Source organism: Camarhynchus parvulus, chromosome 3 (genome assembly GCF_901933205.1).
Source record: "Camarhynchus parvulus chromosome 3, STF_HiC, whole genome shotgun sequence".
Lineage (NCBI taxonomy): Eukaryota > Metazoa > Chordata > Aves > Passeriformes > Thraupidae > Camarhynchus > Camarhynchus parvulus.
The window spans coordinates 47,083,802-47,110,570 of NC_044573.1; the positions used below are offsets into that span (position 1 = coordinate 47,083,802).

Genomic DNA, 26,769 nt, shown 5'->3' on the forward strand with positions numbered 1-26,769 from the left:
TCTCTTTTAAAAAGAGCCCTGGTTATTCACACTGATATAGCTTTAGTGCAGTAGCCATTAACAAGTTAGCTCAGCTGTATTATTTACCTCACCCAAACAGAACATTATTTCAGCAATTCCTAAAGTTTTTATGCACACTTTACCACTGCTTACAATGAAAACACTGCTTTAGAGATTAAATCCAAACTTTAGGACAAGTGTCTTTAGTGCTGTGTGGGGCTGAGACAGGTACTTGTAAAATAGCGCTACTGTCAGAACTTAGAGATTGGCTAAACATACTGACAATTATCAAGTATTAGATGCTTGCTTGCCATTATTCATGCATCAGCACCTCCATGGTGTGTAAAAGTTTGAAAACCTGAGTCCAAGGTTATCTGATTTCATAGTAAAGGACTAAAGGGGCATCTAGAACTTAAATCTTGAGCAAAACTATCTCAGCTATTTCAATTAATGGCTGTAAAGATACATTCTGTTAAACATTTATAAAAACTCACAGCATGAATGGAACCCACAGCCAATTCTAAATATTACACAACCTGAACCAATAACTATTTTTGGCAAAAATAATATTTAACTGAACAGAAGTTGAAGAATTCTTACCACAAGGAAGATGTTACCACATTTCACATTGCACAGCCATAACACAAACGAAAACTCCCAGCATGACACATTCCAGTCATATTATTCACTTGACTTTTTAATGCAAAAATTACGTATTCTTTTGTTTTGCACGTCACAGAATATGATGTGAATACAAGAATACTAGATCAGGGGTCCAAGAAAAGACTATGCACAGGTCAACTATGTATACAATTTTCAATAAGAAATCTTCCAAGCTTCCAGCTTTTTAAATGAAAGAAGTGACAGAAAACTTCAACTCTTCTTCAACAATAATGGTAAATATAGCAAGTCCTAGAGAGGGTAATTGTAAGTCAGCTACTGTCCAGCAAGACAAACAGCTCGATTCCAGCTCTTGGACCCCTGATTTATTGCCTCTCCTTACAGGAGGGTATAACACTGGCAGCAATTACAATAGCACAAAAACTTTTGGCATATGAAATATTAACACAGGATTGACCCTGCATTGCCCCTGCCCATCTCACCACAATTTCCTTTTACTCTCTTTTCCACATGTTCCAGCTACCTTCTCAGTTCCAACTTTATGCTAACCAACAGCTAAGAAACACTCAAGTTTCTTTTTTTCGTGCGTGTTTCTTAGATATAAAGCTCCTCAGTTAAAGCCACGACTGAGGTAAAACAGTGTGTCATTTGTGCTAGGAAACAACAGTATCCGATGGTGAATACTCCTTTAAATTTCAGTGGTCCTGCCAAAATTAAAGAAAAACCAAGATTTTTTCATCAGGACAAAATTAAACAGATGTGATTGATGAGAGTCATCAGAACTGGTACCACTTCTTGTCTTTGTACTTCAACATCATCTAAAAAAAAAAAAAAAGAAATTTCTAATTACTGTTTCTGTAATCTACCAAAATGTACAATGACACAAACAAATAATATGCTTTACAAAGCAGCATGAGAAAGAAGGATTTTAGCAAGGCTTCTCAAAGTTGCAAACACATTGCTGAACACTGAGTGTTTAGCATGATGAATTTTCTAATGGTAGCATCATTGCTGGTGACCTAGCCTCAGAAAAAGACATTTTTGAGAGAATGGGGAGGTTGCACAGGAGTTTAGGGTGTGGAAAGAAGTTGGCATGAAAATGGATGAGAACAGCCATTCTGTGGAAGTCACCGAGGAGAAAACAAAGTTGCACTCAGAGGGTTTGCATACAACAGGACCTTTCTTAAGGAGAGCAGGAATCTGACATAAAACATTACTCTTCTTATTAATTCAGTGACAATAAGTAATTTTTTCAGTAATGGGGTTTGAGGTGCACATTTAGAAGCTTACATGCCACTCCAGCAGACTGCATGCTCTAGAGCAATGTGCCAGGAGACAAGGCTGTTTCCAATGAGCACCTAATTGTTAGGAGTGACAAGTGATGGATGAAAGGGAAGTATCCTTTATCAATGATACTGCATGCCCTTCAGATACCTCTAACATGCCTTTGGCAGAACTCAGTCACTTGCAGAATTTGCATTCATTTGACAATCAGTTTAATGTTCAGTTTAACATACCTCATGAGCGTGTTTTGAGAACGAATCAGCACTGTAAAGCATAGCTGCAGTTTTTTCTTCCAGTTCTCCCAGTTTCTGTCCTCTTTCATCCAGTGCCAGCCGGGCTCGTGCCAGTTCACCAACTACACCAGATGCTGCTCCTTTGACACCTTCGATACCCCCAGGTCCTGGAATATGCTGGGCAAGACTCCTCGATGCCTTCCCAGATGCTGATTCTCCAACTGGAGGCATTTGCAAAAGCAGAAAACCCAGAATAGTAAGTTCTTCTATCATTGCGACATAAATATCACTGAAACTAGTTTATATAGTGGTGTAATTTCTTTGCATGGAGACCAAACAGCTTATTTTAGGTATGACTGAGCAACGCTCACTACTCTATGTTAGTAGATGTTTCTACCTTAGAACTGAGGCATTCAAACATATTTTCAAGTTTCCAGGTAGGTTATAAAACTGTAAGCTCTTCACAGCTCAAGTGTGAAATTAAAATTCTGATGTTCATCAATAGAATTGTTAAAAAAACCACTTCACCAGCAAAATATAGCTTATTTCATGAGGAATGTGTTTTGAGTTCAACAGACAAAGCAGGGTATTGAAATATTGAAAAGTTGTGGTTAGTTCTGGAAGAGCTTTGCTGGTATGTAAGCCAGCCAGAGTGATTCCACCAGCAGAAGTTTTTTTTGATGGAAGCATGCAGACACCTGAAGATTAGGTGTCAATGCTACCATTGTTGTAAAAATGCTACCATTATTGTAAAAACCTTGCAAAAAAGAAAAAAAAAAAAGGGAAAAGGAATGTAAAACGACAGTATGGCTGTAAGAACAAATCAGTACAAAAGGTCAGCTGAACAGCTCCAGACTCCAGTGATAGCACTGACTACATTGACTTTGCTCTTAATGGCACATCAGTCACCCAGTTCAATCTAGACACTTGATATACCAATCTCAAGCAGAATTGCACCAACCACAGAAATACAAGTATTTGTTTTAAACAGTGAAATATTGTTTGAATATTTTCTTCTTTTTTACCTCTAGGAAAAATAATATTAACTGGTTAAATACATTTTGATGCAGTATTTAAAGACTCTCTGATTTGATTTTATGCTTCTATTAAGAATAATTTACACTTAAATTACAACCATAAACATCTTTCTGGGAATTTCCAAAATAAGAGAAATAATTTCACTTATTACAGATTCTGCTGTTACCCTTATGGTAAATATGGCTACTTTAAAGATATTCTCAAATGTCTTTTGAATTGTCATTGAAGTCTCTGTCAGGCTTTTTTTCATTCATTAGGATTTTTTCCTTCTATTCAATACTATTTTCTTTCTAAAGATCCAAGCCAAAACTTAATGGTGGAAACTTGACATGATATAAAGAGATCGCTTATAAAGTTACATGGTGTTTTTCCTCTGTCTTATTCTTATTAAATTATAATTTGTGCACATAAATTTCTCTACTGGAATACTTCACCAACCTTCCACAGTATTACATACACATATATATATATATAAAAACACACAAAAAAGAAACCGTCACAAAAAGTGACTTCTAAATAGCTGATAGTTGCTCAAAATGTACAGGCACAAGAGATGAAGTCTAATTTTTATTCTGTAGAGATCAAAAGAACCACCATAAAAGAAAGGATTGGCAGGGCACCTTGTCCATTTTGACAGATACATTTCACATTAATCAGAAAAAGTTTCTTAAAAAGAAGCTTTTTTTAATATGGCGTTGCATCTAGCAAATATCTAAATAAATAAATGGAAGCTATTTTCCTTAAATATATTAAAGTGCTTAATGCCACCACAGTAAAGAAAAAATGTAGTCAAAAAACAATGAAAAAATTATAAAGCAATGAAAATTTTGCCAAATCTGAATTTTACTGTCCTATAAACAGAGTACTGAATTGAAATATCATACAGTTCTGCCCTTGCTGTCATTTCTAAGGCATCTCTGCATACACAAAACAAGGAAAATCTGGCAAATAACTGAAGTAGAGTGAAATTTTAATTTTCTCACTGTCCAGAATAGAATTTTCCAAAAGCAGCATAGACAGAATCATGGCCAGTACTACACGCTTCATAAAGATGAATAAAAATAAGGTTATAAAACAAGAAATGGTTATAAAACAAAAACCAAAATGTTATAAAACAAAACTCATCTACTGCTGAATAAATGAGCCAAAAGAACCTGTGGAAAAAAAAAACATCTAAGCTTTTCTGATCTTGTTGGTAGGTTGTACAACACAAAATCTATGAAAAAAATATTTGTCACTCCCTATTTCACTCTCCTCTTCACAAAGGTAATGTTTTATGAACACAGGTAATACATTCACCAAGGATCACTAGGTTCCTTGGGAAGAAATACCAGAAAAATAACAATTAATAATAACTTACAGAGTTCTTCTCTGTCAAGTGACTGTGCCCCACCTCCGAACAGGCCTTTGAAGAACCCCCTGTTTGGTGCTTCTGGTGTTTCTACAAGAGTGAAGAGCTCACCCAACATTTCCTTTGCAATGAAAAAGAGACATAACAAGGCATAAAGTATTAAAAATAATGGACTATTCTTTCACTTTCAGAATTTGTTTAATGGATTTGAATTTCAAAAGAAATACGCTTTAAGGGGCATCTGTCTTTGCAAGGTGATGTAAGAAATAGAAAAATAAAAACATAGTAAGAAATTTGTCCAAACTATCCGCTTCTGATGGTTACAAGCTTGGAGCTCATGGAATTCAGAAGCAAAGAAATGCATTCAAGTAAAGCTGATTTGCCCCTTTACAATTTGGGCAAGATTCCTGACTTTGTTCTATTGAAACTGCATCTACAAATACTTATATACACATGGCAGTATGAAAGTAGGGCCTGAAACTCTGCTATTTCATTATTCTATACAACTACCAACCCGAAGCATGACTGAGAATTTTTCAAGCTGTTAATACCCCTGAAACATAATAGCTTCCTTCAAATATCCTGAGTTGGCATTCCCCACTTGTGTCAGCACACACCTCCCCCAGTGTCAACTGATCAAGGGAGTTTTAAGTGCATGTTAAAGGAGGAAATTTCCTGTTGATCAAAATGAAATTAAGCAAGAAACTGACTCAGCTACAATAGGATGGATGAAACAAAAATTTAAGGTAGAAGTGATTAATTCAGAATCAGACTCTACAGTGAAAGAAAACAAAAGGGAAAAACAAAAATCAAAGCACAAAACCCTAAATGCTCAGCTCAGAACGTATCTAAGACAAAAGTGATTTTTTAAAAAGAGTTCATTACCTGAAGATTTTCGCATGTTTCTTGGCTGTAGGTGAGCCTCTGTATCTCAGTTGGTGAGACAAGATAGAGGGCTTGTCCATTATCAGTGAAGCAGAATGTTCTGGCTATCCGCATATTGGTGAGTGGCAGGTAATATACATCCAACAATGGCCTTAAACTTGGCAAACTTAAAGAAAAGAATTAAACCCCCATTAAATGTAGGAGAAATGTATCTTATTGATCAAATGGCTGATTTTTAAACTGCAATACATAATTTTTTCTTTCCACCATCTGCATGATACCACATAAACAGGTATCCTTTAATGACGTTACAGAATCTCCAAATATCAGATTTTTCAAGGCAGCACCTCAAAAGTGAAATTTAAACATCTGCATCCCAGATGCATTTAAAAGCATTTTTTAAAATTATAGTCTGAGCATGTAAATCACAAATTCAGTATTTAATGAATTAGATATTACTTAACAATTACCAAGGTATTTTGATAAGTATGTACCAAGAGTTTACAATTAAACATCCTGTCTCTTCTCCCAGGTTAATAATGTCTCCTTGACTAAAAATACAAGTCTAAAAGATCTCTCCTCAAGAAAATTTAGAAATATAATGAGTGTGCTGTCAAAGGAAAGCAAAATACAGTAGCTTCAAGCAATTTTATGAATTAAGTCCCCCTTTTTTCTCTGACTAGATGTTGAAGAGAAAGTCCTCTTAGAGCAAAGTTTGCTTACCTTATATTTTCTGATTCTATACATGTAACTGCAGAACTTACTGTATCAATCTACTGAAGAAGAGATAGCACACTTGGGCTAGAGCAATATTCCCCTACCAAACATTCCTCTCCCTCAAAGTGATAATAAATGCAAGGGACAAAACACCTAATTTCTTGTCAAGTAGAAGCCAAAATAAACCACTGTCTCAAACATCCCCTACAAAGGTCTTCTGAAGAAAAATTACAATAGTTGTTAGCTGCCAATGTCCCAATAATACAACAAACAGCTTCTGCTGCTGACATCATCCACATAAGGTTATTAATTCTAAAAACTAAAAAAGCAGCCAATGGGGAAAACTGAAGTTAAAACCAAAAATAGATGTAGTAACCACAACAGTATCAGGATGCCTTGTTTTGCCTTTTTCTTTTTCTTTGGTGTGATGCTGAGATTGCCTTTGGAAGCAAGTTCCAAAAGTGAGAAATAAAACGCAATATTCTCTTGTAAGCATATCACCCAGATATGACACCTCTGCCATGCATGTCTAAAATAAGAATATTCCTGAGAGTCAGTAACAGGGAAGTGTTTTGCTTCAGATCAATGGGAGCATAAAACGTTCTTACAGCTTCAAAAAACAAAAACATCAGATCAGATAGGCCAAGCATGATATCCATGAGAGCATTTTCATCATTTATGTTACAGATTTGTTTGTTACTAAGTCCTATCTGAATTTTTATCAGTAGTTAAGTATTGGGCATCTTGGGTATGACACAGTGCTCTGACAACTTTACATGAACTGCACATAAGGTCCATCTCCAGCAGCAATTCATGCTTACAAAATGGAGCTCAGCATTGGAATCCAACTTCCCCACACAAGGAAACAATTCAGCATTTATAATTTACCACTTACGTAGAGTTCATTAGAGAACAACGTGAATCCTGAAGAAGACAGGATTTGTTTCAATATATGGTATCTGAACATAAGTTTAGTTTTAGTTAGGAAAAACAATACTGGTTTGCCCTGCAAGGTGAGCAGCATTTTTTAGAGTTGTTTAGAATACATAAAACATGGGATACACACCAATGGAGTTACCGACTTACATACTACAATTAAAAAACAAGTTTCGATTGTATCAGTTTTAGTTTTACTCCTAACAACTTCCTAAAGAAGTATTTTTTAAAAAGAGTTTTCCAAGCTGAAAGCTTCTTTTGGCAACCTTAAAATAATCTTTTAGGAACTTTACTGGCGTAATAGGGCCATGTTCTATATTCATCTTATCATCAGGCCACAACTAAACTGCAGGTGCAAGGGTTTAAGTATATACACACTGCTGGTTCAGAATAAAATAGCACTTAGAAACATTTAAGATAAAGCACATGAAAATTACACAGGTAACCTGTAAGGATATTTAAACACTACTACTACAACAACAACATGTTTAAACTCATAACTTAAACCCCTTACTTTACTTATTACTATACAATTGGCAGTTTATCTTGCCTTCATAGCCTGGGTTTGAGCCTTTAAGGCACAAGCAAGCTACACAAGAAAATATTGAGGCATGAGTGTGATGCAAACAGCAGCAGAAAAATAGGCAGAGTTCTGGTCAGGTGCAAGCTAAAGGTCTGACTCAAGGCACTTTTCTCCATCAGGAAGTAAATTCAACTTTCAGACAAACTTAAAGTCATGGACCTATATCACCTGTTTGGAACTGTGTGTTGAATCAGTGTAGCTTGAGCTAAAGTGGTAAACTTTTTCATGTGTTAAAGACATAAATAACAGAAATGTGCAATCAAAATTATTCAGGCTCAAGTATTAGAGAATCATTAACACTGAGTGAATGTAATTTTTTTTTAATTCACCATCCTGTGGAAAAGGAACCTTTCTGTGTAGAAGAGGACTATTTCTTTTTGTATTTAAGTTACTATCAAACAGGTCTTACCTAAAAGTCATAATATGTCCATTGGCACAAAAACATGCAAGGCAGATACTGTTACTCAACGACACTATGTCTCCACGAAGAACAAAAGAAGTCTCTGTTATATTTTGCTTATAAATACAGTTCTGGGATGGCAGTGAGATAACTTTTGCTTGCTTTTCTGAACATATCACTGCATATTGGTTTTCACTGATTTCCTGAGAGGAAGAAGGGGACACTGAGACAGGTCGTCGCTTTTTTGCTTTTTCTTTTTCATCTTTATCTTCATGGTGTTCTCTCCAGGTTTCATGCGCTGGTGGGACCAAAGATCCTGTGGTGTCCAAAAAAGCCATTCTCAAGATTGCCCCTTTTAGCCTCAGGATGGTTCCTAGGAAAGAATAGTTGAGCACATTTCTAAAACAGTTCTCCTAAATTGCTTTCCAAGCTACAAAATATTCCTTTAAGAAGCTAGGAGAATGAAAAGAAGAACTCAGATTGCCTCCCTAGCAAAACAGATGTACACAAACCTTGGGCATTGATCTAAAAACCAATGAAGCACAAATGTAATCAGGAAAATGTTAAACCAGTTTTCAAGGGTAAAGTGGGTGCATACTCTTTCTTTAACTTCAAGGGAAATGTATTTGTACTTAAGTTCAGCGTCACAAATGCAACTTATTTAATTCTTTCCTGATGAGTACACAGTATATTTAATATTAACAATAAATGTTACTAGTCAAAGGTGAGCACCACCTTTTCCTTCAACTGGTTCAGAGACAAGCATGTGTGGTTTTTTTATTTCTCCCCTGTAGTTCACATTTGAATCCACTTCTCTAGCTTGAAATTAGTTTTCCCTCCTTACAGTTCAAATCATTGTCTCTGTAGGCCAGACCTTTAGCAAATCAATTTTATTTTACTTTAATTAATTTACACGTAAGTAACAACATGAACATTTGCTAAGTCCAAAATATAAAGCAATATCTTTTAAGGATTATGCTGCAGATCCAAAGGGGAAACACACTGCCTAGCCTGCAAAATTGCCTTTATGACCAAATGTTACCAAATCTGACCACTGCTGCCAATCCCTCACTCGATGGGCACAAATCCCATATATGGTCTAGATGTCCACTCCTCATCATTCCTAAAATCAAATGGCATTGCAATTTGTATGTTTGATACCATCTGTGTAGCAAAATGGACTAGAGCAGCATGTTCTGCATGAGACAGTGGTAGCAGGAAAGCTAAATCTATGACTAACAGTCTATCCAATAAACCATTAATACATAATTACAACAAAATCAGCGGCTATGCATCAGAAAATCAAGATCCAAGACCTTTCACAGCAATCCAAAGGACTATAATTATCACTAATATTTCAAGCTAGTTGTTCAATTTACAGCCTTAGTTTGCACTCCCTTTTTTTGCTGCAGGAAAACTGATTGACTCTTACCTCATGACTAAAAAACAATAATAAAGTGAGCATTTGATACTATTCATCTCTTCTGCTATCTCTGTTTAACAAATACAAATGCTTTCTCAGCAACTAAACACTGATGTTATATTTTTTTTATTTTATGAAATTGCACTTTCCACTTTTCCAATGTGAGAAACTCTGGTAACAAAGTAACCAGTCTAGCTTGTTAAACTTATCAGCTAAATCAATGCAATATATATTTTAAATTAATCAATCATTGAAAAGAAAATCCCAAACAGTTTCTTAAAAAATAGGAAGAACGGCAACAATACTTTATCAAAGCATGCTTTAGCCTGTCTGCTGTGTACATACCACTAGGAGAAACAATTACTGGCTGAAGAAATCTTTGCTCTCCTCCTGGGGGTAAATTCAGTACAATGACAAGCACTGTACCCAGCGTGGTCCCAACCCATAGGCATGGGGAAGGTGATGTATCAGCCTTTCTTGTGAAAGTCTCACAAAAATGAAGAGCTGAAATTGCCTCTCGTGACTCTTTATCAATGCTAGTTACGCTAGAACTCCGGGATCGACTGAAAGAGTTGTCTTTGACATCTGAAAATAAACCAGTATTAATTAAAAAGAATGGCAAATTGGAGGGATTAAGAGAATTTAATATTGTTTTTTGTTCTTTAGCATCAACTGTATACTAACTATAATGCCATTGATTTTTGTACCCCTATCCTTCGTAAGTCCTATCTCCTTATTCCCCAATTTCCAGCCATTTCTTGAGCAAAGCACCCAATATTTGTTGCAGAGGTTGCCATTAGGTAATTATAATGAACAATTTGAAGGCATATTTTTGTCTTCTAGAGCCAGAGAATAATAGTTATCAGTGGTACTCCCTTAAAAAGCTGAATGACAAACCTCTCTGCCAATTAGTTCATTGAGCAGATGAAAACTGTGTTTTTTTCAACACAGTTAACTAATCTTAAGAAGATAGAACTATTTTACTTTAGGAAATGCAGTGACACCCGCACAGCATGATAGCATGGGACCTGTAATGACCCACAATATTGTTCCACTTTAGGAAACTGTGTGCAGGAGATCTAACAAGCTACTTACACACCCCCAAACTTTAGTGAGGGGAAAAAAATGCTACCAAATGCCACCTGGTACTGCTCTAAAAAGTTGAAGATTTCCACTGGGAATGCTGTAGCACAGTGCCAGTAATAGCACTAAAGCCCTTCTGGATGTCTTGCTCACTGTTTAGCAACAAGTGAATTCTAATGTTAACAAAAGTAAATTGCTGCTCCACTCTTCCTACATGCTATCTGTAGGTGTGGCAATACCTGATACATCAGCAGACACTGAATTTATCTATGCATTCACATATTAATGCTGTACTTTCTTATTTATTATTTATTATAATTGCAAAGTTTTAACACAAGACAGCCCTCACCAGCAAAAGTTGGATGCAACTTATATTATGCTTTAAAAAAAAATAACTGAAAAAATCTTTTCAGTAGGGTATAGATGCAATTGACATTTTAAAGCAGGATTAAGAGCTAAAGAACGACATTCAACCATGTACTATTTGGAACTACTACTATGTTAGTTTCATTAAATTATTGAAAAACTTTCTACAAAGAATATCTAACATGCATTTGGAAAACATACATACTAGATTTCAACTGACTAAATACACACATCCACTTAGCACAGTGAATCTTCTGAGGAATTTCCTCATTCCAACAAGGATAGAAAAAAAACATTGTCTTGTTGAATTTTAGCTGTCAAATATAAAACATGGATTATAGGAATTAACTCAATCAGATGTTGACATACTTAGTTTTCACATTAAAAACAATAAATCCAGTGTAAAACAATGAAAACAATAATTTGTTTTTATAAGTCTTCTAATGACCACCACCTCTTATGATACTTGTTTTTTTCAGGCTTGAGTATTTATTAATTTCATGGGGTTTTTTTCAATTTTAATATGGATTAATCAGTCTGAATATAATCAATCATACTGTAACTGTAATAAGAATAGATTTACAAGTGCATTTGTGTGTTCTAGCTATTTGATTTGAAGAACATGTGTACAAATTTCAGAAGTGTTGAAATGGACAGGAGAAAACCGAGGAAAACTAACTTGTCAGACACATGGGCATTTTTGAGAGTGGATAATCCATTCGGAAGAGAGAACACAGGGTTAAAAGTTTAACTGCTTTAGTTCATCCTACTTATCCTGAAGTCAAGGAAGAAGTTTGTAAATGGATTAGATTTAGATGAAGAGGAAGGAACAGCAGAGTGATGAATCACTACACACCACCAGAAGGATGGAAAGATGAGGCTCTTTTGAGGAAGCAAAGCAAGGAATAGCACCTATGGCAGTAGCGTCTTAATCACTGGATTAGAACATTGAAAAGCAATGGTACAATGCAGACAAGGGTATGATCAAGATAAGTTCTGTTTTAGAAAGCGGAGAATAAATACAGAAACACATAGTTTAGATTTTATTTGTTCAGAGAGGAAGAGGAGCCAGTTAAAGATCCAAAGACAGAAAATTTGAAAGAACAAGATCATGAAAGAGTAGGTTTCAAGAAGCCATGGAAAGAAACGAGAGACAATGATGAGGATAATGAATTTAGGAGAAAGGCATTTCAGTCGTCTCCTACAGCCCACAGATATGGCCACATAAGTGACAAAAATACAAGCAAGCCAACACTGAAGAACACTACGCAAAAACAATATCACTACAAGAAAAGATAGAAGCAAAATTAAATGTAACTGCTTAAGAAAGTGATTTACAGACCTGAAAACCTAGAATAATTTTACACAGAACAAAATGAGGTTTCTAAGCACAGATATTCACATACATGCAAAGTCAAAACCAGCCAAAGGCTATTGCAATTCAGAAGGTACAAACCATTTTATGAGTTTATCAGAAATGATGTGACAAAAAAACTCTTCCATTATTTCAGTAGAAGGAGCAGCAAATATTAAGTGATGTAGAAAACACTGTAACTCTTTCAAGATTGGAAAGTGCTGAAAAAAATTCAGCATTCACTTTTCACCAGTCTTCATTAGGAAAAAGTAACACTTCCAAGTAATTATTGCCATCAAAGAAATGTGAGTAAAACAACAGAATTACAATTGGTTGATACTTAAGTATAAATGTATTCCAGTTTGCCAAGTATGAAATTCACCCTATACCAAAATTATTCCTAAACCATTAGTGAACATAGCATGGAACAACTGAAACATATTGAAAAGAGTCGTCAAATTCTTCAGCTCTTCTGTGCCAACATGGTCACAGTCAAATTGCTCTAGTTCCAGACACTGAGCTTAGAAAGATGAGGACAAATTCCAATTCCAGAGGAGATTAACAGAAGCCACCTCAGGTTTAGATAACATAACCTAAAGAAGGAACTGAATTCTGCAAAGAAAAAAATTCTGTAAAAATGAAATTAGAGATATGATGACAGATTTCAACAGCATAAAAAATGACTAGCAAAGATAGGGAATATGTGTTATCCCTGTTTATTGCGCAAAGAACAAGAAAAAGTTAATATGGAAGCAAGGAAGTTGAATTAAATAACAGGAAATCTGTCTAATTAGATGACACAACATTGAAACTTTGTCTGGTACATTTCTAAAATCTTTTTTATTGGAGGCTCATGAATAGATCAGAGGTTAAATTGTCAAAATATCTCTATCCCTGCCAGAGGATCCTTGCCAATCCTTGGATAAAGAATCCCTGAGAATTGCTTCCAACTTAACATTTCTATGAGAGGGGCAAGCTGTAACTGTAAATCAGGATGGTCCAGCTCAGTTTGAGAATATCCTAGTGCCACAGACTTTTCCCCTTGTTGACAGCAGCAGCACCTGGCAAACACACAATGCTACAGCTCCCATCTGATCCTGGCTGTCTTCTGCTGGGCTGGTGGTGGCAATTCTGCTGCGGAGAGAGGAGCAAGCTGTGGCAGGCAGAAGGCAGCTGCATTTATTACTGGAGGATCTGATCTAACAGCTGGCAGTCAAAGTATTAAAAAAAACACCAACCAACTCATTTGTACATTGTTTTAGGCAGCACAATGACCTTTAGTACCACAGACCTCATAACTGAACCGATCCTTAAAAAGTTACGGTGCATTTTCAAGAAAAATAAATTCTCAGACTGGTCATCCATCCAAACAGCTTTACTTTAGAGAGAGTGGTCACAAGACAATTAACATTTATAAAACTATTCCCAACTATTTGTTGAGAGCACCTCAACATATCCAGTTAAGATATTTCATTTCTCAATTTAAAGTGTATCAGATGGTCCTAAAAAGGCAGCAGCAGTTTTCCTAATGCTGTCTGCTTATTCATGGTTTTGCTATCACAGCACTACTGATAAAGTGAGTGATAAGCCATATACAGGAATTGCAGGCTTACCTTATGATGACAGCAATGACATTTTGTGCCTGAGAGTCCCCAAAAAGAGTGGAATTAAAATTTTATTTCTACACTTCAGATAAATGCAACATAAACTCATGATAGCTTACATAATTCAGGCCTCTTACTTTAACATACTCACATTCAGATTTAGTAAAAATAAAATCAACTATATAAACTTACCTAAATCAGGCTTTAACTCAGTTGGCAAACTTAGCTTCCTGGACATCTTTGCTGAAAAGTGAAGTATATCTTTTTTTTAAAAAGAATAAACATAATTTTGCTGGTCCTTATTTGCTTCTTTTTGCAATATTTAATACATAATTATTTATTACATTCATTGAGGTACTTTAAAGGATTTCCACTAAAGCAGAGCCTCACCTCCTCAAGTGAGTGGTACAAACTAAATCATGGAAGACAGCAAAATCCCTAAATACAGCATCATGTGACTTTGCTGAGCTTGATTTCTCTTCAGGCTTCAGGCAGAACTTAATGGATTGGATGAATTTGGCTTTGGCTCAACCTCAAGTTTTAAATCCTCAGGTGAGAGGTCAGAATTGCAAGGATGTGCACTGATTCTTACAAAAAGTTAAGATCCCATCCCCCTTTCGTATGCCCTACTTTCTGATCAAACCTGAGACATTTAAAATAGAAAAAAAAAAGAACTTGAAATTACACTAAAATTAATGCACCTGTGTTAAAAGCTAATTACCTGAGAGAAAATCCACAACCTGAGAACAATGAAGACATTACAGAGAATAATCATAAAATCAGCAGTGTACAAACACTTGCAACACATTCAAAAAACCAGAAAGATTTTGATAATACTGCTCAAGTGAAAAACAGCACTTCAACTCATCCCTGACTTAGAAATTATTTTTATAGGATTGGAAATCTTGCAGTCCATTTAAACTGCAGTACAATACAAACAAATGCAGCTACAAAACCCATCACAAATAAACTAGTAGGCATACATACCGCTTTCATCTTACTTTCAGTAATTACTGGAGAAGGAATTATTTCGATATAGTTTATCTGCTAGACCAGGACTACACTCTAAATTTATTTCTCAGCCATGTGCTTTTGCTTTGATATATCATTTTTATGATCTTGCATGGGTAACACTTCATTTCCTAAAGTAGATACTGAGCTTAGCCTCATAATTCTAGGAGTACCTTGTAATGGATACCTCTCAAAGCAGCCTGAATTCTGCTGCTTTTCTCTGTTAAAATTGGAGTTACCTCATTCTAATTATCACTTTAACAAAAATCATTCCAATTTCTTCATACCCTGAAGAACAACATGTGATTTAAAGTTAGTTCCACTCCTCCAAAAGTGAAATACTTCACTGTATCATCAATTATGCTCATCAATATTGCAAATTCTAGTTATCTGAATGGTTGAACAGTTTTATTCCTGTAATACATCATAAAAATTTGAGAACAAGACTCCAGAAATAATCTTCTAATTTCCTTTATGTGTCAATGTTAAAATTATGCTTGAATTAAATTGAAATTACTTACTCTCAGGCAGAAATGCTAATCACCTATTTTAGTGCAGGCTGAAACTGAAAAGGGCAGCCTGACTATGTGTTTTCTACCCTCATCCTTCCTTTAGCACTGGCAAATAGCTAACCTAATGGTGAGGTCAAAACTCATCTAAATGAGGTTTCTGCCAAGGGTTGCTTCCAAACAAGATCAACTCCTATTTCAGGTCAGAGCTCAGAGATAGGAACAGAAAACCAGGGTACACAACAGCAGTAGTGACGAGGAGCCCATCTTTTTGCTGTCAGTTTGAACTTAAATCAGCTTCTGGAGACATCATGAAATCTCATTTGGAATAGTGAATTTCAGGATGGGCATCCCTCATAACACTTGTTTTCTCTGCTGGACTTTTAAATAATAGCTTAGGTCCTGAACAAAGCCTCAAATACGTACACAGAAAATAACTGGAGCTATTTTTGGCTTTTAACAGCTTTCACTATGTGTAAATAACCTATTTAACTAATTGAAGGCCAGTACAGTCACTCTCGGCTTTTCAAATAGATACGTTTGGCACAATCTTAACAACTGGGAGAAAATTGACCAAAAAAACCAAAAAAATCCAAAATTACGGATAATATAACATGTAATAGCAAGTATAGATAAATGTGTTGGATTCTGAGAGCTGATCCAGTTTTAGCTTTTTGTTCCTTAGTGAATGGCCAGCTGTGTGAACTAGGCTGGTAAGATAAAACAAATTTGTCAGACAATTTTCAACACACACTGAACTATGCCTCATTAATAGGACAAGAGGATACAGGATTTGTTAAAAAGGATATCATTACTGGAAATTGTGAATTACTGTGCTATGCAAAAAACCCCCAACATTTTAAAACATATGTTAATGTGTCAGAAACCTCAATAATTTAAATGTAAATGAGAAATAAGAACCTATTCCAACAGCAATGGTGCCATCTTGTGTTTAAACAAAAAACTGCCTACACATGCAGTAAGAAAACAGGAATATTTCACCAGCTAAGCCCTTTTTGACTAACATTACTCAGTACAAAAAAAAAACCAAACCCTGCTTGCATTCACATTGGCTTAAGTTTTACAATTTTTGATAAATTCATTTTTTTATGCCGCAGATGAAAACCAGCAACATGCTACATACCTTGTACAAAGCAAAAGACATAAAACAGAAAAATGGAAGATACAGGATGGAGATCTACAGAAAGAGCATTCAATGTCAGGCTTTTCACTTCAGCTGTACAACAGGGCAGAGGTGATGCTGACTGCTCCTGCTGCACGTGGCTGACTTCAAGAAGTAGCTGTCATATCAGAGTTCAGTATCTCCCTTGTTGCTGCAGCATTTACAGAGAGATCTGGGAGCAGTTGTGCTCCTTCTGGTACACTGCTGCTCAAGGCAACAGTGACTGTTTTCCCTGGGTTTAGTCCTACATTTAATATTTCTCTATATTAGAAAACTTAGAGTAATACACAGGTGCATACACATGTTCTGTCAATATCTAAACTTAGGTATCATATTAGAGAACTGTCCAAACCCAGGGATTCTTGGAGATTTCTCACAGGTCAGGCTTGGGAAGGTAGGTGTTAAAATATGAAAGACTGCCTTTCCATTACATGTTATGTGTCAGTATAGCAGGAACAACCTTCAGTTCAATGAAGAAAACCTGAAGCCTGAGAAGGCTTCTCACTAGGAAGCTGTGGCTTAGAAGCAACAGTCACATTTCATTTGCAGTGGGTTATCCTGAGCTGATGTCTTAAATGAATAGCACATCAGTTTGAAAGCTATACAGTGACTTCTCCTCCATTCCTTTCATTTTAAGATAAAATTCTAAAGATTATGAGAGGCGTGTTTTGGAGCTTTGACAACTAAGAGAACAACTTATGAAGCCTATTTCATATAACATCACATAAGAAATAACTAAGCAGCTTAGAATTTGTTAGACACCAAAGCTCTTGAATTATTCTATATTTGACAGCTACACAAAGCGAAATATTTACATTACCAATTAACTCATGTTGAAATCTCTAAAATTCACATGAGAATAATAAAACCATTTTACAAGAAACTGTAAGAAAACATGTACTTGGATACCTCAAAAATTAGATCAAAGTATTAAAAACACATTGAAAGAATTGGTCTTTGACATTACAGCAAATAAGAACTTAATATGAACATCCTAAAATTTGATTCAATGAAAACAGCTGTAACTGTCAATTATTATAGCAATGTTTGAAAAATTTAGTTACAGACTTAGAATGTAAGAAATGTGAGAAACCTCTGTCAGTATTAAGAGCAGGGATTACAAAAGTTTGGAACTAAATCTACTCTGCTTAAGTCCATCTACTAATATTTTGCAATTATTTTTAAATTTGTAAAGTGCAGGAAATAAATAAGACCAATTTTCCTAAGAATTGTTTGACACAGGCTACTAGTACAGTTATAAAGGTTTTAAAATCTACCATATTTTACAGGCACCTTTACTAAAGGTTTTTCCAGAAATTTTAGTTATATCTTAACTTCCAACACAATTTGTAGCTATAATATTTAAATCATCTGTATCTCTTCATGCCAAATACTTAATTAACCAAATTATGAGTAAAAAAGCTGAAGGTTTTGCTTCCACTGAAATTGGATCCCAATGTCTTTCTATAAAAATGTTATAGCCTTAGAAAATAAGTACTTCTTACCAATTCTTCTTTCTGTAAATTCATTTACATTTAGTATATTCCTTCATATTACTTCACAGCATATTGTTTATACCTTCAAATATGTGACATTTGTAAGAGAATGGGCTGGATTCAGTAATGGCCACAGTACTTTCTAAAATTTCTAGAAATATTTAGTTAAATCAAGTATGTCAATAACTCCAAGGAAAAAATTAACTATGATTTTTTCAAGGTCCATCTTTGATGCAAATAAAAGTGAAACATGACCTAAAAGCAACACATTCACAACAGGTCTTTCACTTGCCTTACTATCCATTCCTTAGCACAGAGCATTCACAGTTGTGTATTTAGAAGGAGACAACAAACCAGACCAACTGATCAAAATGTTGGTGCATGAAGCATTTGCATATTGTTTTACAGAAATCTGTAGAAATGACGATGCTTTACATCAGTTGCAATAAAGTGATAAATTGACAATGGCTTCATGTTTATAACTGCGTGTGTGATGTTACCACCTTTCAGCCCTACCACTGAAATGAAATTACTTTACACTTCGCTAGCAGCATTCCCTTGCTTCCTGTTCCCATGGGGCAAAATATCATCCCACAGGCATGATATTAACAGCAACTGAAGTTACCAATGGAAATTATTTTGATTCTGTTTTGCACCACATTTAGCAGGTTGTATTCCACACATTGACAAGGAATGGAAAGACCTTGAACTGACTGCTCTGTGTGCCAGTGCATAGAGCTATGACCATGCCATATACATCAAATACATCTAATTCATCCCCAAGAATACAGTTGATGGCAAGCAATTTGTTTCATATAACATGGTGATGCTGATGACAGTGACATATTTTACAAAACTCATTGTCCATGCACATTCGGTTGTCAATTCAGTTTAAAACAATGAAAAGCAAAACCATGCAACTATTAACACAGGAAAGGTGTTTTATTTTCATGAAAGAGCTTAGAAGTAAGTTCAGAAGGAGCTAGAATAAGCATGCCAGATATAGAAAACATGGTAGCGAAACGACCACATTCAGTGCACAGCAAACCACTCAAAACTATGAAAATGCAAAACAAATATCTTTGGGCTTCCAATAAACTCTGCAAATTACACAAATCACAGTATAACTTACACCCTGAAGAATGCATTGCTTATAAATAAATGTTTTGCTTTTTTTAGCTGTGAAAAACATTTCAAATACTTTCAGTTGAAAGGCTTCCAGCTGAAACAGATGTGAGGCTCTATAGATTCCTCATTAGCATACTTTATTAATGCTCTAACATAACTCTTTGAAAAGAAATGGAAAAATAAAAAGAGGTCACAGTCAGTCAAATTTTCCATGTGTTTTGCACAAGACAGTGTATCTTATGTTCAAAAGAGACAAAAGGGAAAGATTACCTCAAAGGACATTGATAAAACACGCACAAGATTAGGTGTTGTTTTTCTCATGGTTTTCTCAACCGGAACACTAGGTTCTACTTACCCTGAAATTCCTTTGGGGGAATATATTAGTGCTCATGTAAAAGACACTAATTTCTTTTTTAATTACAGATGAATTCACATAACCTATTATTGACAGACATTTGCTTTCTTGACTTATATTCAGACTTTTGCTGCCCCAAACTTAATTTTCTCTGCCATTTCTGATGTCATTGCAAAAAAGTACCTCAGATTTCAAGGATTACTTCGTCATACTCCTGTTTGTCTCCCTGAATTTTGAATGATTCTTTGCCTGAAATACTGAATTATGATGGAAGGGATTAATATTTTAGGATAAAATTTAAATTGCCAAACAGAAAACCAAAAGGGAGACTTCAGGAAAAGATATCTCTTCCTCCTTGGTCTCAAGCTATGCTTCCACACAACCTGTGAAATAGTAGCTTAGCAACTAGTTTTACTCTATAATTTCAACCTAAACTGACTGAAGAGAAAAAATGAAATTATCCTACAATGATGTTCTAATTTGCTAAATGAAAACAAAATGAACATTAGCAAAGTGATTCTGCCATCAAAATAATCACATCCCAGTTAAGGAAGAAGAGTCCCTTTCCCAAAGCTAAATCATACAGCCTCTTGCTTTCATTAATTTAATGAGCCAGTTGTCAGAAGCAGAGTTATTTCCATTGCAGCCATGAAAGGGTTCAATCTACCTGCATACAACATATCCCAAGGCAATTTTGTTGCCAAATTCAGACACAAGTCTAGAGCTGGTAGGGTATTGCGTCACTGTTGGATGCAGAAAAGTAGAGAGTTCTGGAACAGCAGTGGGGAATACTTATATATATACAAGCCAGTCCTCTTCCAAATGAATAAATGAAATCATGATAGTACCTCTTTCCTGACCATAGCCATATAAAAATCTGACCATATGGCTATGAATACAACATATAAAAAAGAAATGGCATCAGCCATATATTCCCAAAGCCAGGGCATCTTCGCAAAAGTGGAATCACGTTGTGACTTGTATAGACTGAACTCTTACTATGTATTAGAATTTCACCCATCCAGAAAAAGAGAAGTGAAACTGCAAAATCAGAGAATTTAAATCACCAATATCCTTGATTTTTTTAGATTATTGTGCCCAGTGTATTTAGGACAGAAGCAGCCCATAGAATTACCAAGTAGCGTAAAGAATGAAAAAAATTAATAACAGAATGCATTGAAATTTGACTGTTATTTTGCCTTTTTTTTTTTGCTGCTGGGTTAGTGCTGCATAGAGTAAGGCACTGAATTAGAAAGAGTAGAGTTTTTTTCTAGTTCCTACCTATGTCATTGGTTACCATCTTGGAAAACTTTCTGCTTTTGGTCTTCACTGTAAATAATATTATAATAGAAAAAAAAATCAATCTAAGTGTATCAAAAGGTGGACTAAAGAAAAAATAAGACTAAAGAAAAGAAAAATACTGTACCCTTTTCTATAAAATTATTCATTTTTTGTTCATCATCAGAATTGTTTGGTGAACCAGAACCTACAAGTGGAGACAGAATGAAATGGATATACATTTGACATGAATGAAGGGGATTTAGTTTTGACACAAAAATCAATGTATATTAATACACTTAAGATATACATATATTACACATATATGTATATATTTAGTATACAAAATTATATTCAAGATCTGAGTTTGACAAAGATACAAAGAAAATATCAAATACTGATATTGGTATTCTCTGTAGCTCTATTAGATATTATAAAGTACATATTACTTTGGCATGACACAATTCTGGCATATTGGAATTAGCCACAGAAATTACAATGCAAGGTACAATGCTGCACATTGAGTTTATTTCTAGAAATAACACCCTCATTGAACAAATATTTACACTGAATAACTAAATGGCTCTACTAATCATTGCTCCAGACACAGACATTAGCCTAAGTTATGATTCACAAAACACAGCTGTAACAATAAAAACAACTTCTATAAATCTGTTTGGGTTTTTTTTTTCCAGTGCAGTAAATTACTGTTGGACCACAGTTCTTCAACTACTCTGCAGACAACTCTAGGCCAATAGTGCCACCTTGACTATTCTGTATCCCAACCCTGAAAAACTGATCTTAGCAACAGACCACAACTTCAGGCTTACCAGTGTCATGAAATTAAAAGATTGCCAGGAAATTAAAACAAGTTGTCTAAAAATTTTTAAATTTAATTGGATTTTATATTGTGGAAGTGTAAAAACAGAATAGAAGATAAGCATTTGGGCACTTCTGAAGACAAAAACTTGACAGTTTAAATGCTGTACAACCTTGTAGGTAAGATAAATGCTCCCAGAGTCTAAGCCTATTGCTGCTTGACATCTATAGAAAAAGCAGGAGGTAAGACTATTCCTCCTGCATTTTCACAGTATTGCTATAGCTCTGTGTTACTGAAGCTGTAGGATACTCTCCTAACTTACATAGGCAGGCAGTCCCTTTCACAGTCCTTTCACCTATATAACCACCCACTGGAGGAATCCTAATGGAAGTTCTCTTCCACTTCACTTGGACATGGAAAGGTGGATTTGAGACTTCAGTCCAAACAGTGACTGGTCTCTTTTGCAGATCGCATTATAACAATGAACATCAATAAGGCATTCAATTGCCAATCTCATCCTTGAATCTTAGAGCAAGTAGCATGCAAACATTTTGTGTTTCTGTATTTTCCTCTTAACAAGAAAGCCTCTATACTGCAAAAAGTTTCCTTAAATTTAGCCTCCATCCTTCTTATCAAGCTTGCCAATACTCTGCAGCAATTTTTTTTTAAAAACATCCTCTCTTACCTCTGAAAGCTAAATGCCACTTTCAAACTTGTTTTCAGTCTTGAGCTTTTGCCCAGAAAAGACATAAAACTCAAACCAAATCTAAGGAATTAAAGTTCTTTTCTCTTCACAAACATCAACAAATTATTTCCATACCAGGGTGGTGCATCCAAGATTTTTTTCAAAGGAAAAGTTGAGAAGTCTACCATAAGCTTAATCTCAATCACAGAGAGCAGACGACAGAATCAAAGGAAGCAAGGCACAGTCCAGCCTAACTACTAGAAGTTTCTATTTTACAGGAGAATGCAAGAACTACATTCCCCCTCCATCTTTTGTCCATTCACTATTTTTGGTACTTTAGACATTATTTTTTAACCTTCTTCAGCTCACACTCAACTCAAACAAGTAGGAGGAAGGTAGGGGAAACTAATTGTTAAATTTAGGAGTTTTCCATAAACCTTAATTTTCATCTTTGGAGTTGCTTTCATTGCACTGTTGCAGAAATGCTGAATTTCGTTTTACTGTACTTCAACACCCAATTATGAAAGAACCCTCTTATTTAAACTACACAGTGTTTTTAAGTGGTATAAATTAGGAGTTGTTTGGGCTAACATTTGGGCGATTCTGGAGCAGGGGAAAAAAGAATACATGTTAAAGGTTATGATCCATTAGCTGTTCATTGCAGACATTTTATAGCAGTGTTCCAGAACCTAGATTAGCCCAGACTTTTCAAGTGGGTCAAATTCAAATACCATAGTGAATTGATAACTATGCTCAACCTCGACAGACAAAGGATTTACTGCGACTGCAGCAATGCATAGCAAATTGTTTACAGGCATTGGTTTCAATATGTAAAAATGAAATAGCATACATGCTCTTTATTCTCAATACCACAAAAAAAGCTTTCATTATAAACTATACTGAAGTTGATGACTTCAGCATGCCAATACTTAGCAATACAGATTTGTCATGAAATGACATCTTCAGGCAAGACTTTTAACTAAAACTCACAGCTAGGTTTTGCTTTAATTATAAATAAATCAAATTTACACTAAGAAAGCTAGCAAAAATGAAAATGACATTGATTGATCTAGAGGAGTGCTTGGCAGAATTTGTAACGAACATCAAAAGACAATTGTCAAATCAGAAATTAAAATTTATGTTAAAATTTCTACTAGTGCTACAAACACAATGTTTTGGTTCGTTACGTTTTCAATTTCCTTTGAAAGATACAGGCTAAAATAGAAAAGGAACCTATCTTTAGACTCCCATCTTAATTAGCATTTTACACTACATACTACTTTATGTGCTTCATTTAAATCTGCAGTTGAGTCCTTTAACCTCGAGTAGTTTTGAATGAAACAAAATGACATCTTTAAAACTTCTCAGAGCAATACTATTCACTCTATACATTGACATGCATTATTAAGTATTTACATGGTTATAGCCTCAACTAGCCAATACGAAAATAATAAATCCTCAAGGTTTCATTTAAAATATTCACATACAGCAGTGGCACCTGGAAAACAAAAAAAAAGGGTGCAGGAGGAGGAGTATAAAGTAGGGAACTCCTATTTTCTTAGCATGCTGGTTTCTGAAGACCTCTGATTCTACAGAAAAATAGTAATTTGCCACTTATGAGGAAGCAGAAGTAAACTTGCTCAGAAATAATCTCTTCCACTTTTGAGGAAAATAAAACACAACCATATGAATTATTACAAGAATCTGTGCATCTCTTGTCAATGCTGCAAAATTCCATTGTGCAGTATGTTCCCTGAGGCATAAATATTTCGGCTTATTCTCTCTTCAATCATCTTTATAACATACTCCTATTGTATCTCTTAAGTCAGCCTTGTTTAAAAAATGCAGTTGTGCAAGATGGCAAAATTTACGACAGTTCCAAAAGTTTATGAGAGGACAACAGGTTTTATATAATTACTTGACAAGTAAGTGTTAACTTAATTCATGCCATCTTCTGGGAAAATAAGAAGCTGAAGATCAGGGAAAGTTATGATTACCTGACGTGGGTGACTTGCAGCGGTCTTCTGGCACCACTGTACCTTCATTTATATCACAAAGACCTGCTGAAACACAAAACCAGTGTATTATAAATACAGCTCCCATTTTATTTTTACTTCCACTGCAGTCAGGAACTTCATTTCTTATTAGAGACAAACAAGCCAGTTGTGATAGAATTTCTGTTACATACTACTCTTTTTGACATTACCCACAGTAACTGTAGAGTCACTTCTTCCCACTAAAGTTTTCTTTGCAAAATACACTCTCTCAATCAATTTTAGTGAAGACCACAATATTTTCAGCTAGACAGACTTATCAGAACAGTTAATTATTTACATGCTACAGGAATATATTAAGCATAAACATAATTTGTTTTGAAAAAAATCCATCATATTAAAAATGTAATTACAAAAGAAAATCATATAAAAGGGTCCTGAAGATTGCAAACATGATGTGTGAAACTACAGTGCCTTTTTTCAAACTACTTTTCCACTGTTACACTGATATGCCTTGTATTTGCCAATTTGTATTGCCAAGTTAATTTTCCAGAAGAACTCCTTATTGGTGTCACTTAGAGAACTCAGGTGTTAGGGTGTTGATAGGTGCTCTCCCTTGCATGGAAGATTTTCACTAAATTTCTTACATCATCAAATCTGATCAATTTGAATAACTGCATATGTTAACATCTGAAAGCTAATTCCTTTCATTCCACTAAAGGAAATAAAACCTAGTCATACACAATCAGATGCAAAAGATGGAAGCTGCCTCAAAATGGTCCTAAATATTATTCCATTGCAAAAATTAAAAGTATACAAGAAATTTTCTGTTTTCCTTTTTGACAAGAAATTGCTGTCAAGACTGCCCACAATTAAGAGAAGTGCATTTTGTTGATATTTTCAACATCTTCAGGTTTATATCACGAACCTTTCCTACAGAAATTTCATTATGTGATACTAAGGCAAACAAACATGTAATATTGAAGAGTAATAGCTAAGAGATATTTACTAAAATTACAGAGTTTTGCATGCACAGAAATATTTCCAATACTCAAAAAGTTTGAGTGTTAATGGTAATGGTTAAGGCAAGAAAGGTATCACATGGAAAGCTCGTCTATACAACTGCACACTACATATTCACAAGTGCATCTGTACATATCTGTTAACAAACAAAAATACAACAGCTCTACTCCATCAAAGTTTTAAAATTTCCAAACACTTAATCAGAAGTTAATAGTTTAAAGGGAAAAGGTTCTCCTGAAATAAAATATCAATATGGAACACATTGAAAGTATGTTACATTAACAGTTCCATTTATGCAAAATAGTTTTTTTTAAGATTATTAAGAGCATGTATAGCTTAAACTCCAAAACTCAATGACTAGAATTGTCAAATGACCTTAAGGCTTTGTTAATCCTACATTTAACAGTCCTGGAACCAATTTAAATTCTAAAATGTCAAATGAAATTCCAGGTGGAAGCTATATATTTCCACTACACAGAAGAAATAAAAGAGCAATTTATGTAGTCATCTGTCAGTAAATCAATGAATACTATGGGATAATCAGAGTTTTACACCAGAGTTTTAAACAGGCATAGGAGACTAAATGTTTTGAACTAGACAGATTTTGTAAAAAGATTTTTGAAAAATCCTAAATTTGCTTTCACCACAAGCAATATAAGTTTTAGATGATAGCTGTGCTGGGAGTATAAATCCATATTGTGCTCTTAGAAGTAATTGCACCCTCAGGAGCCAAACCAAACAAATTCATACATGCAGTTCAGGAACACAATTTCCTCTTTTCCATTGAAGGTAAAGATTACCTTCCTCTTCCTTTGAAGGTAAAGATTAATTCTTTACCTTCAAAGAAAGAGTTTAACTTCTTGTACAAATTCTCCTATGAAAATTCATGAATTGATAGCAATAGTCTTTAGCCAAGAATGAAAACACCTGCACACTTGAATTCCTTGTAGGAACTATCAAGGCTATAATTTGATTAATATTCATCTTAATAAAAGAATAAGTGTGCATTGTGGTAATCATTATGGCATGTAAATCTTGGATATCTGTTCATAGCCATTACTGCTATTACTTAGGAGAGAAAAGGAACAGGAATAGATGAAAAGTAATTTTAGCTATGATTGTATTGTAATTAAACCAAACAGAATATAACAAGAATGATCTAAGTTTGTGAACTAGGAGAGTCTGCCTATGACCAAGCTGAAGAAAGCTGCAAGATAATCTCTTGCTATTCATCTTAAAACTCCAGGTATCCTGATAGAAGCACTGGGAGCAAGACAGCACTCCTGGAAAAATTCTCTGGTTTCAGGTTTATAGTATCCATACAAATTGCTATGAATTACAAAAGAAAATTGATCCAAGAGTTTCTGTTTCAGAAATACAAACCATATCCTTCTATAACACCAATATAT

General features: G+C 34.9%; 1 protein-coding gene across 8 annotated transcripts in view; it reads right to left on the reverse strand.

Moving 5' to 3' along the window:
- Nucleotides 1-1,128: 1,128 nt before the first annotated feature.
- STXBP5 (syntaxin binding protein 5) overlaps nucleotides 1,129-26,769 on the reverse strand; it is a 100,451-nt gene continuing 74,810 nt past the window's right edge. The window contains exons 19-28 of one of the 8 annotated variants that reach the window (XM_030946656.1): nucleotides 24,341-24,403; nucleotides 20,987-21,046; nucleotides 20,842-20,889; nucleotides 14,071-14,121; nucleotides 9,817-10,056; nucleotides 8,058-8,421; nucleotides 5,413-5,578; nucleotides 4,537-4,648; nucleotides 2,139-2,359; nucleotides 1,129-1,439 (exon numbers count right to left, since the gene is read on the reverse strand). In XM_030946656.1, coding sequence (XP_030802516.1) covers nucleotides 1,398-1,439; nucleotides 2,139-2,359; nucleotides 4,537-4,648; nucleotides 5,413-5,578; nucleotides 8,058-8,421; nucleotides 9,817-10,056; nucleotides 14,071-14,121; nucleotides 20,842-20,889; nucleotides 20,987-21,046; nucleotides 24,341-24,403 — 1,367 coding nt within the window. In that variant the 3' untranslated portion in view covers nucleotides 1,129-1,397. Of the gene's footprint in view, nucleotides 1,440-2,138; nucleotides 2,360-4,536; nucleotides 4,649-5,412; nucleotides 5,579-8,057; nucleotides 8,422-9,816; nucleotides 10,057-14,070; nucleotides 14,122-20,841; nucleotides 20,890-20,986; nucleotides 21,047-24,340; nucleotides 24,407-26,769 lie in introns of all 8 variants that reach the window. The other 7 variants (XM_030946655.1, XM_030946658.1, XM_030946657.1 and 4 more) reach the window with 7 other exon arrangements.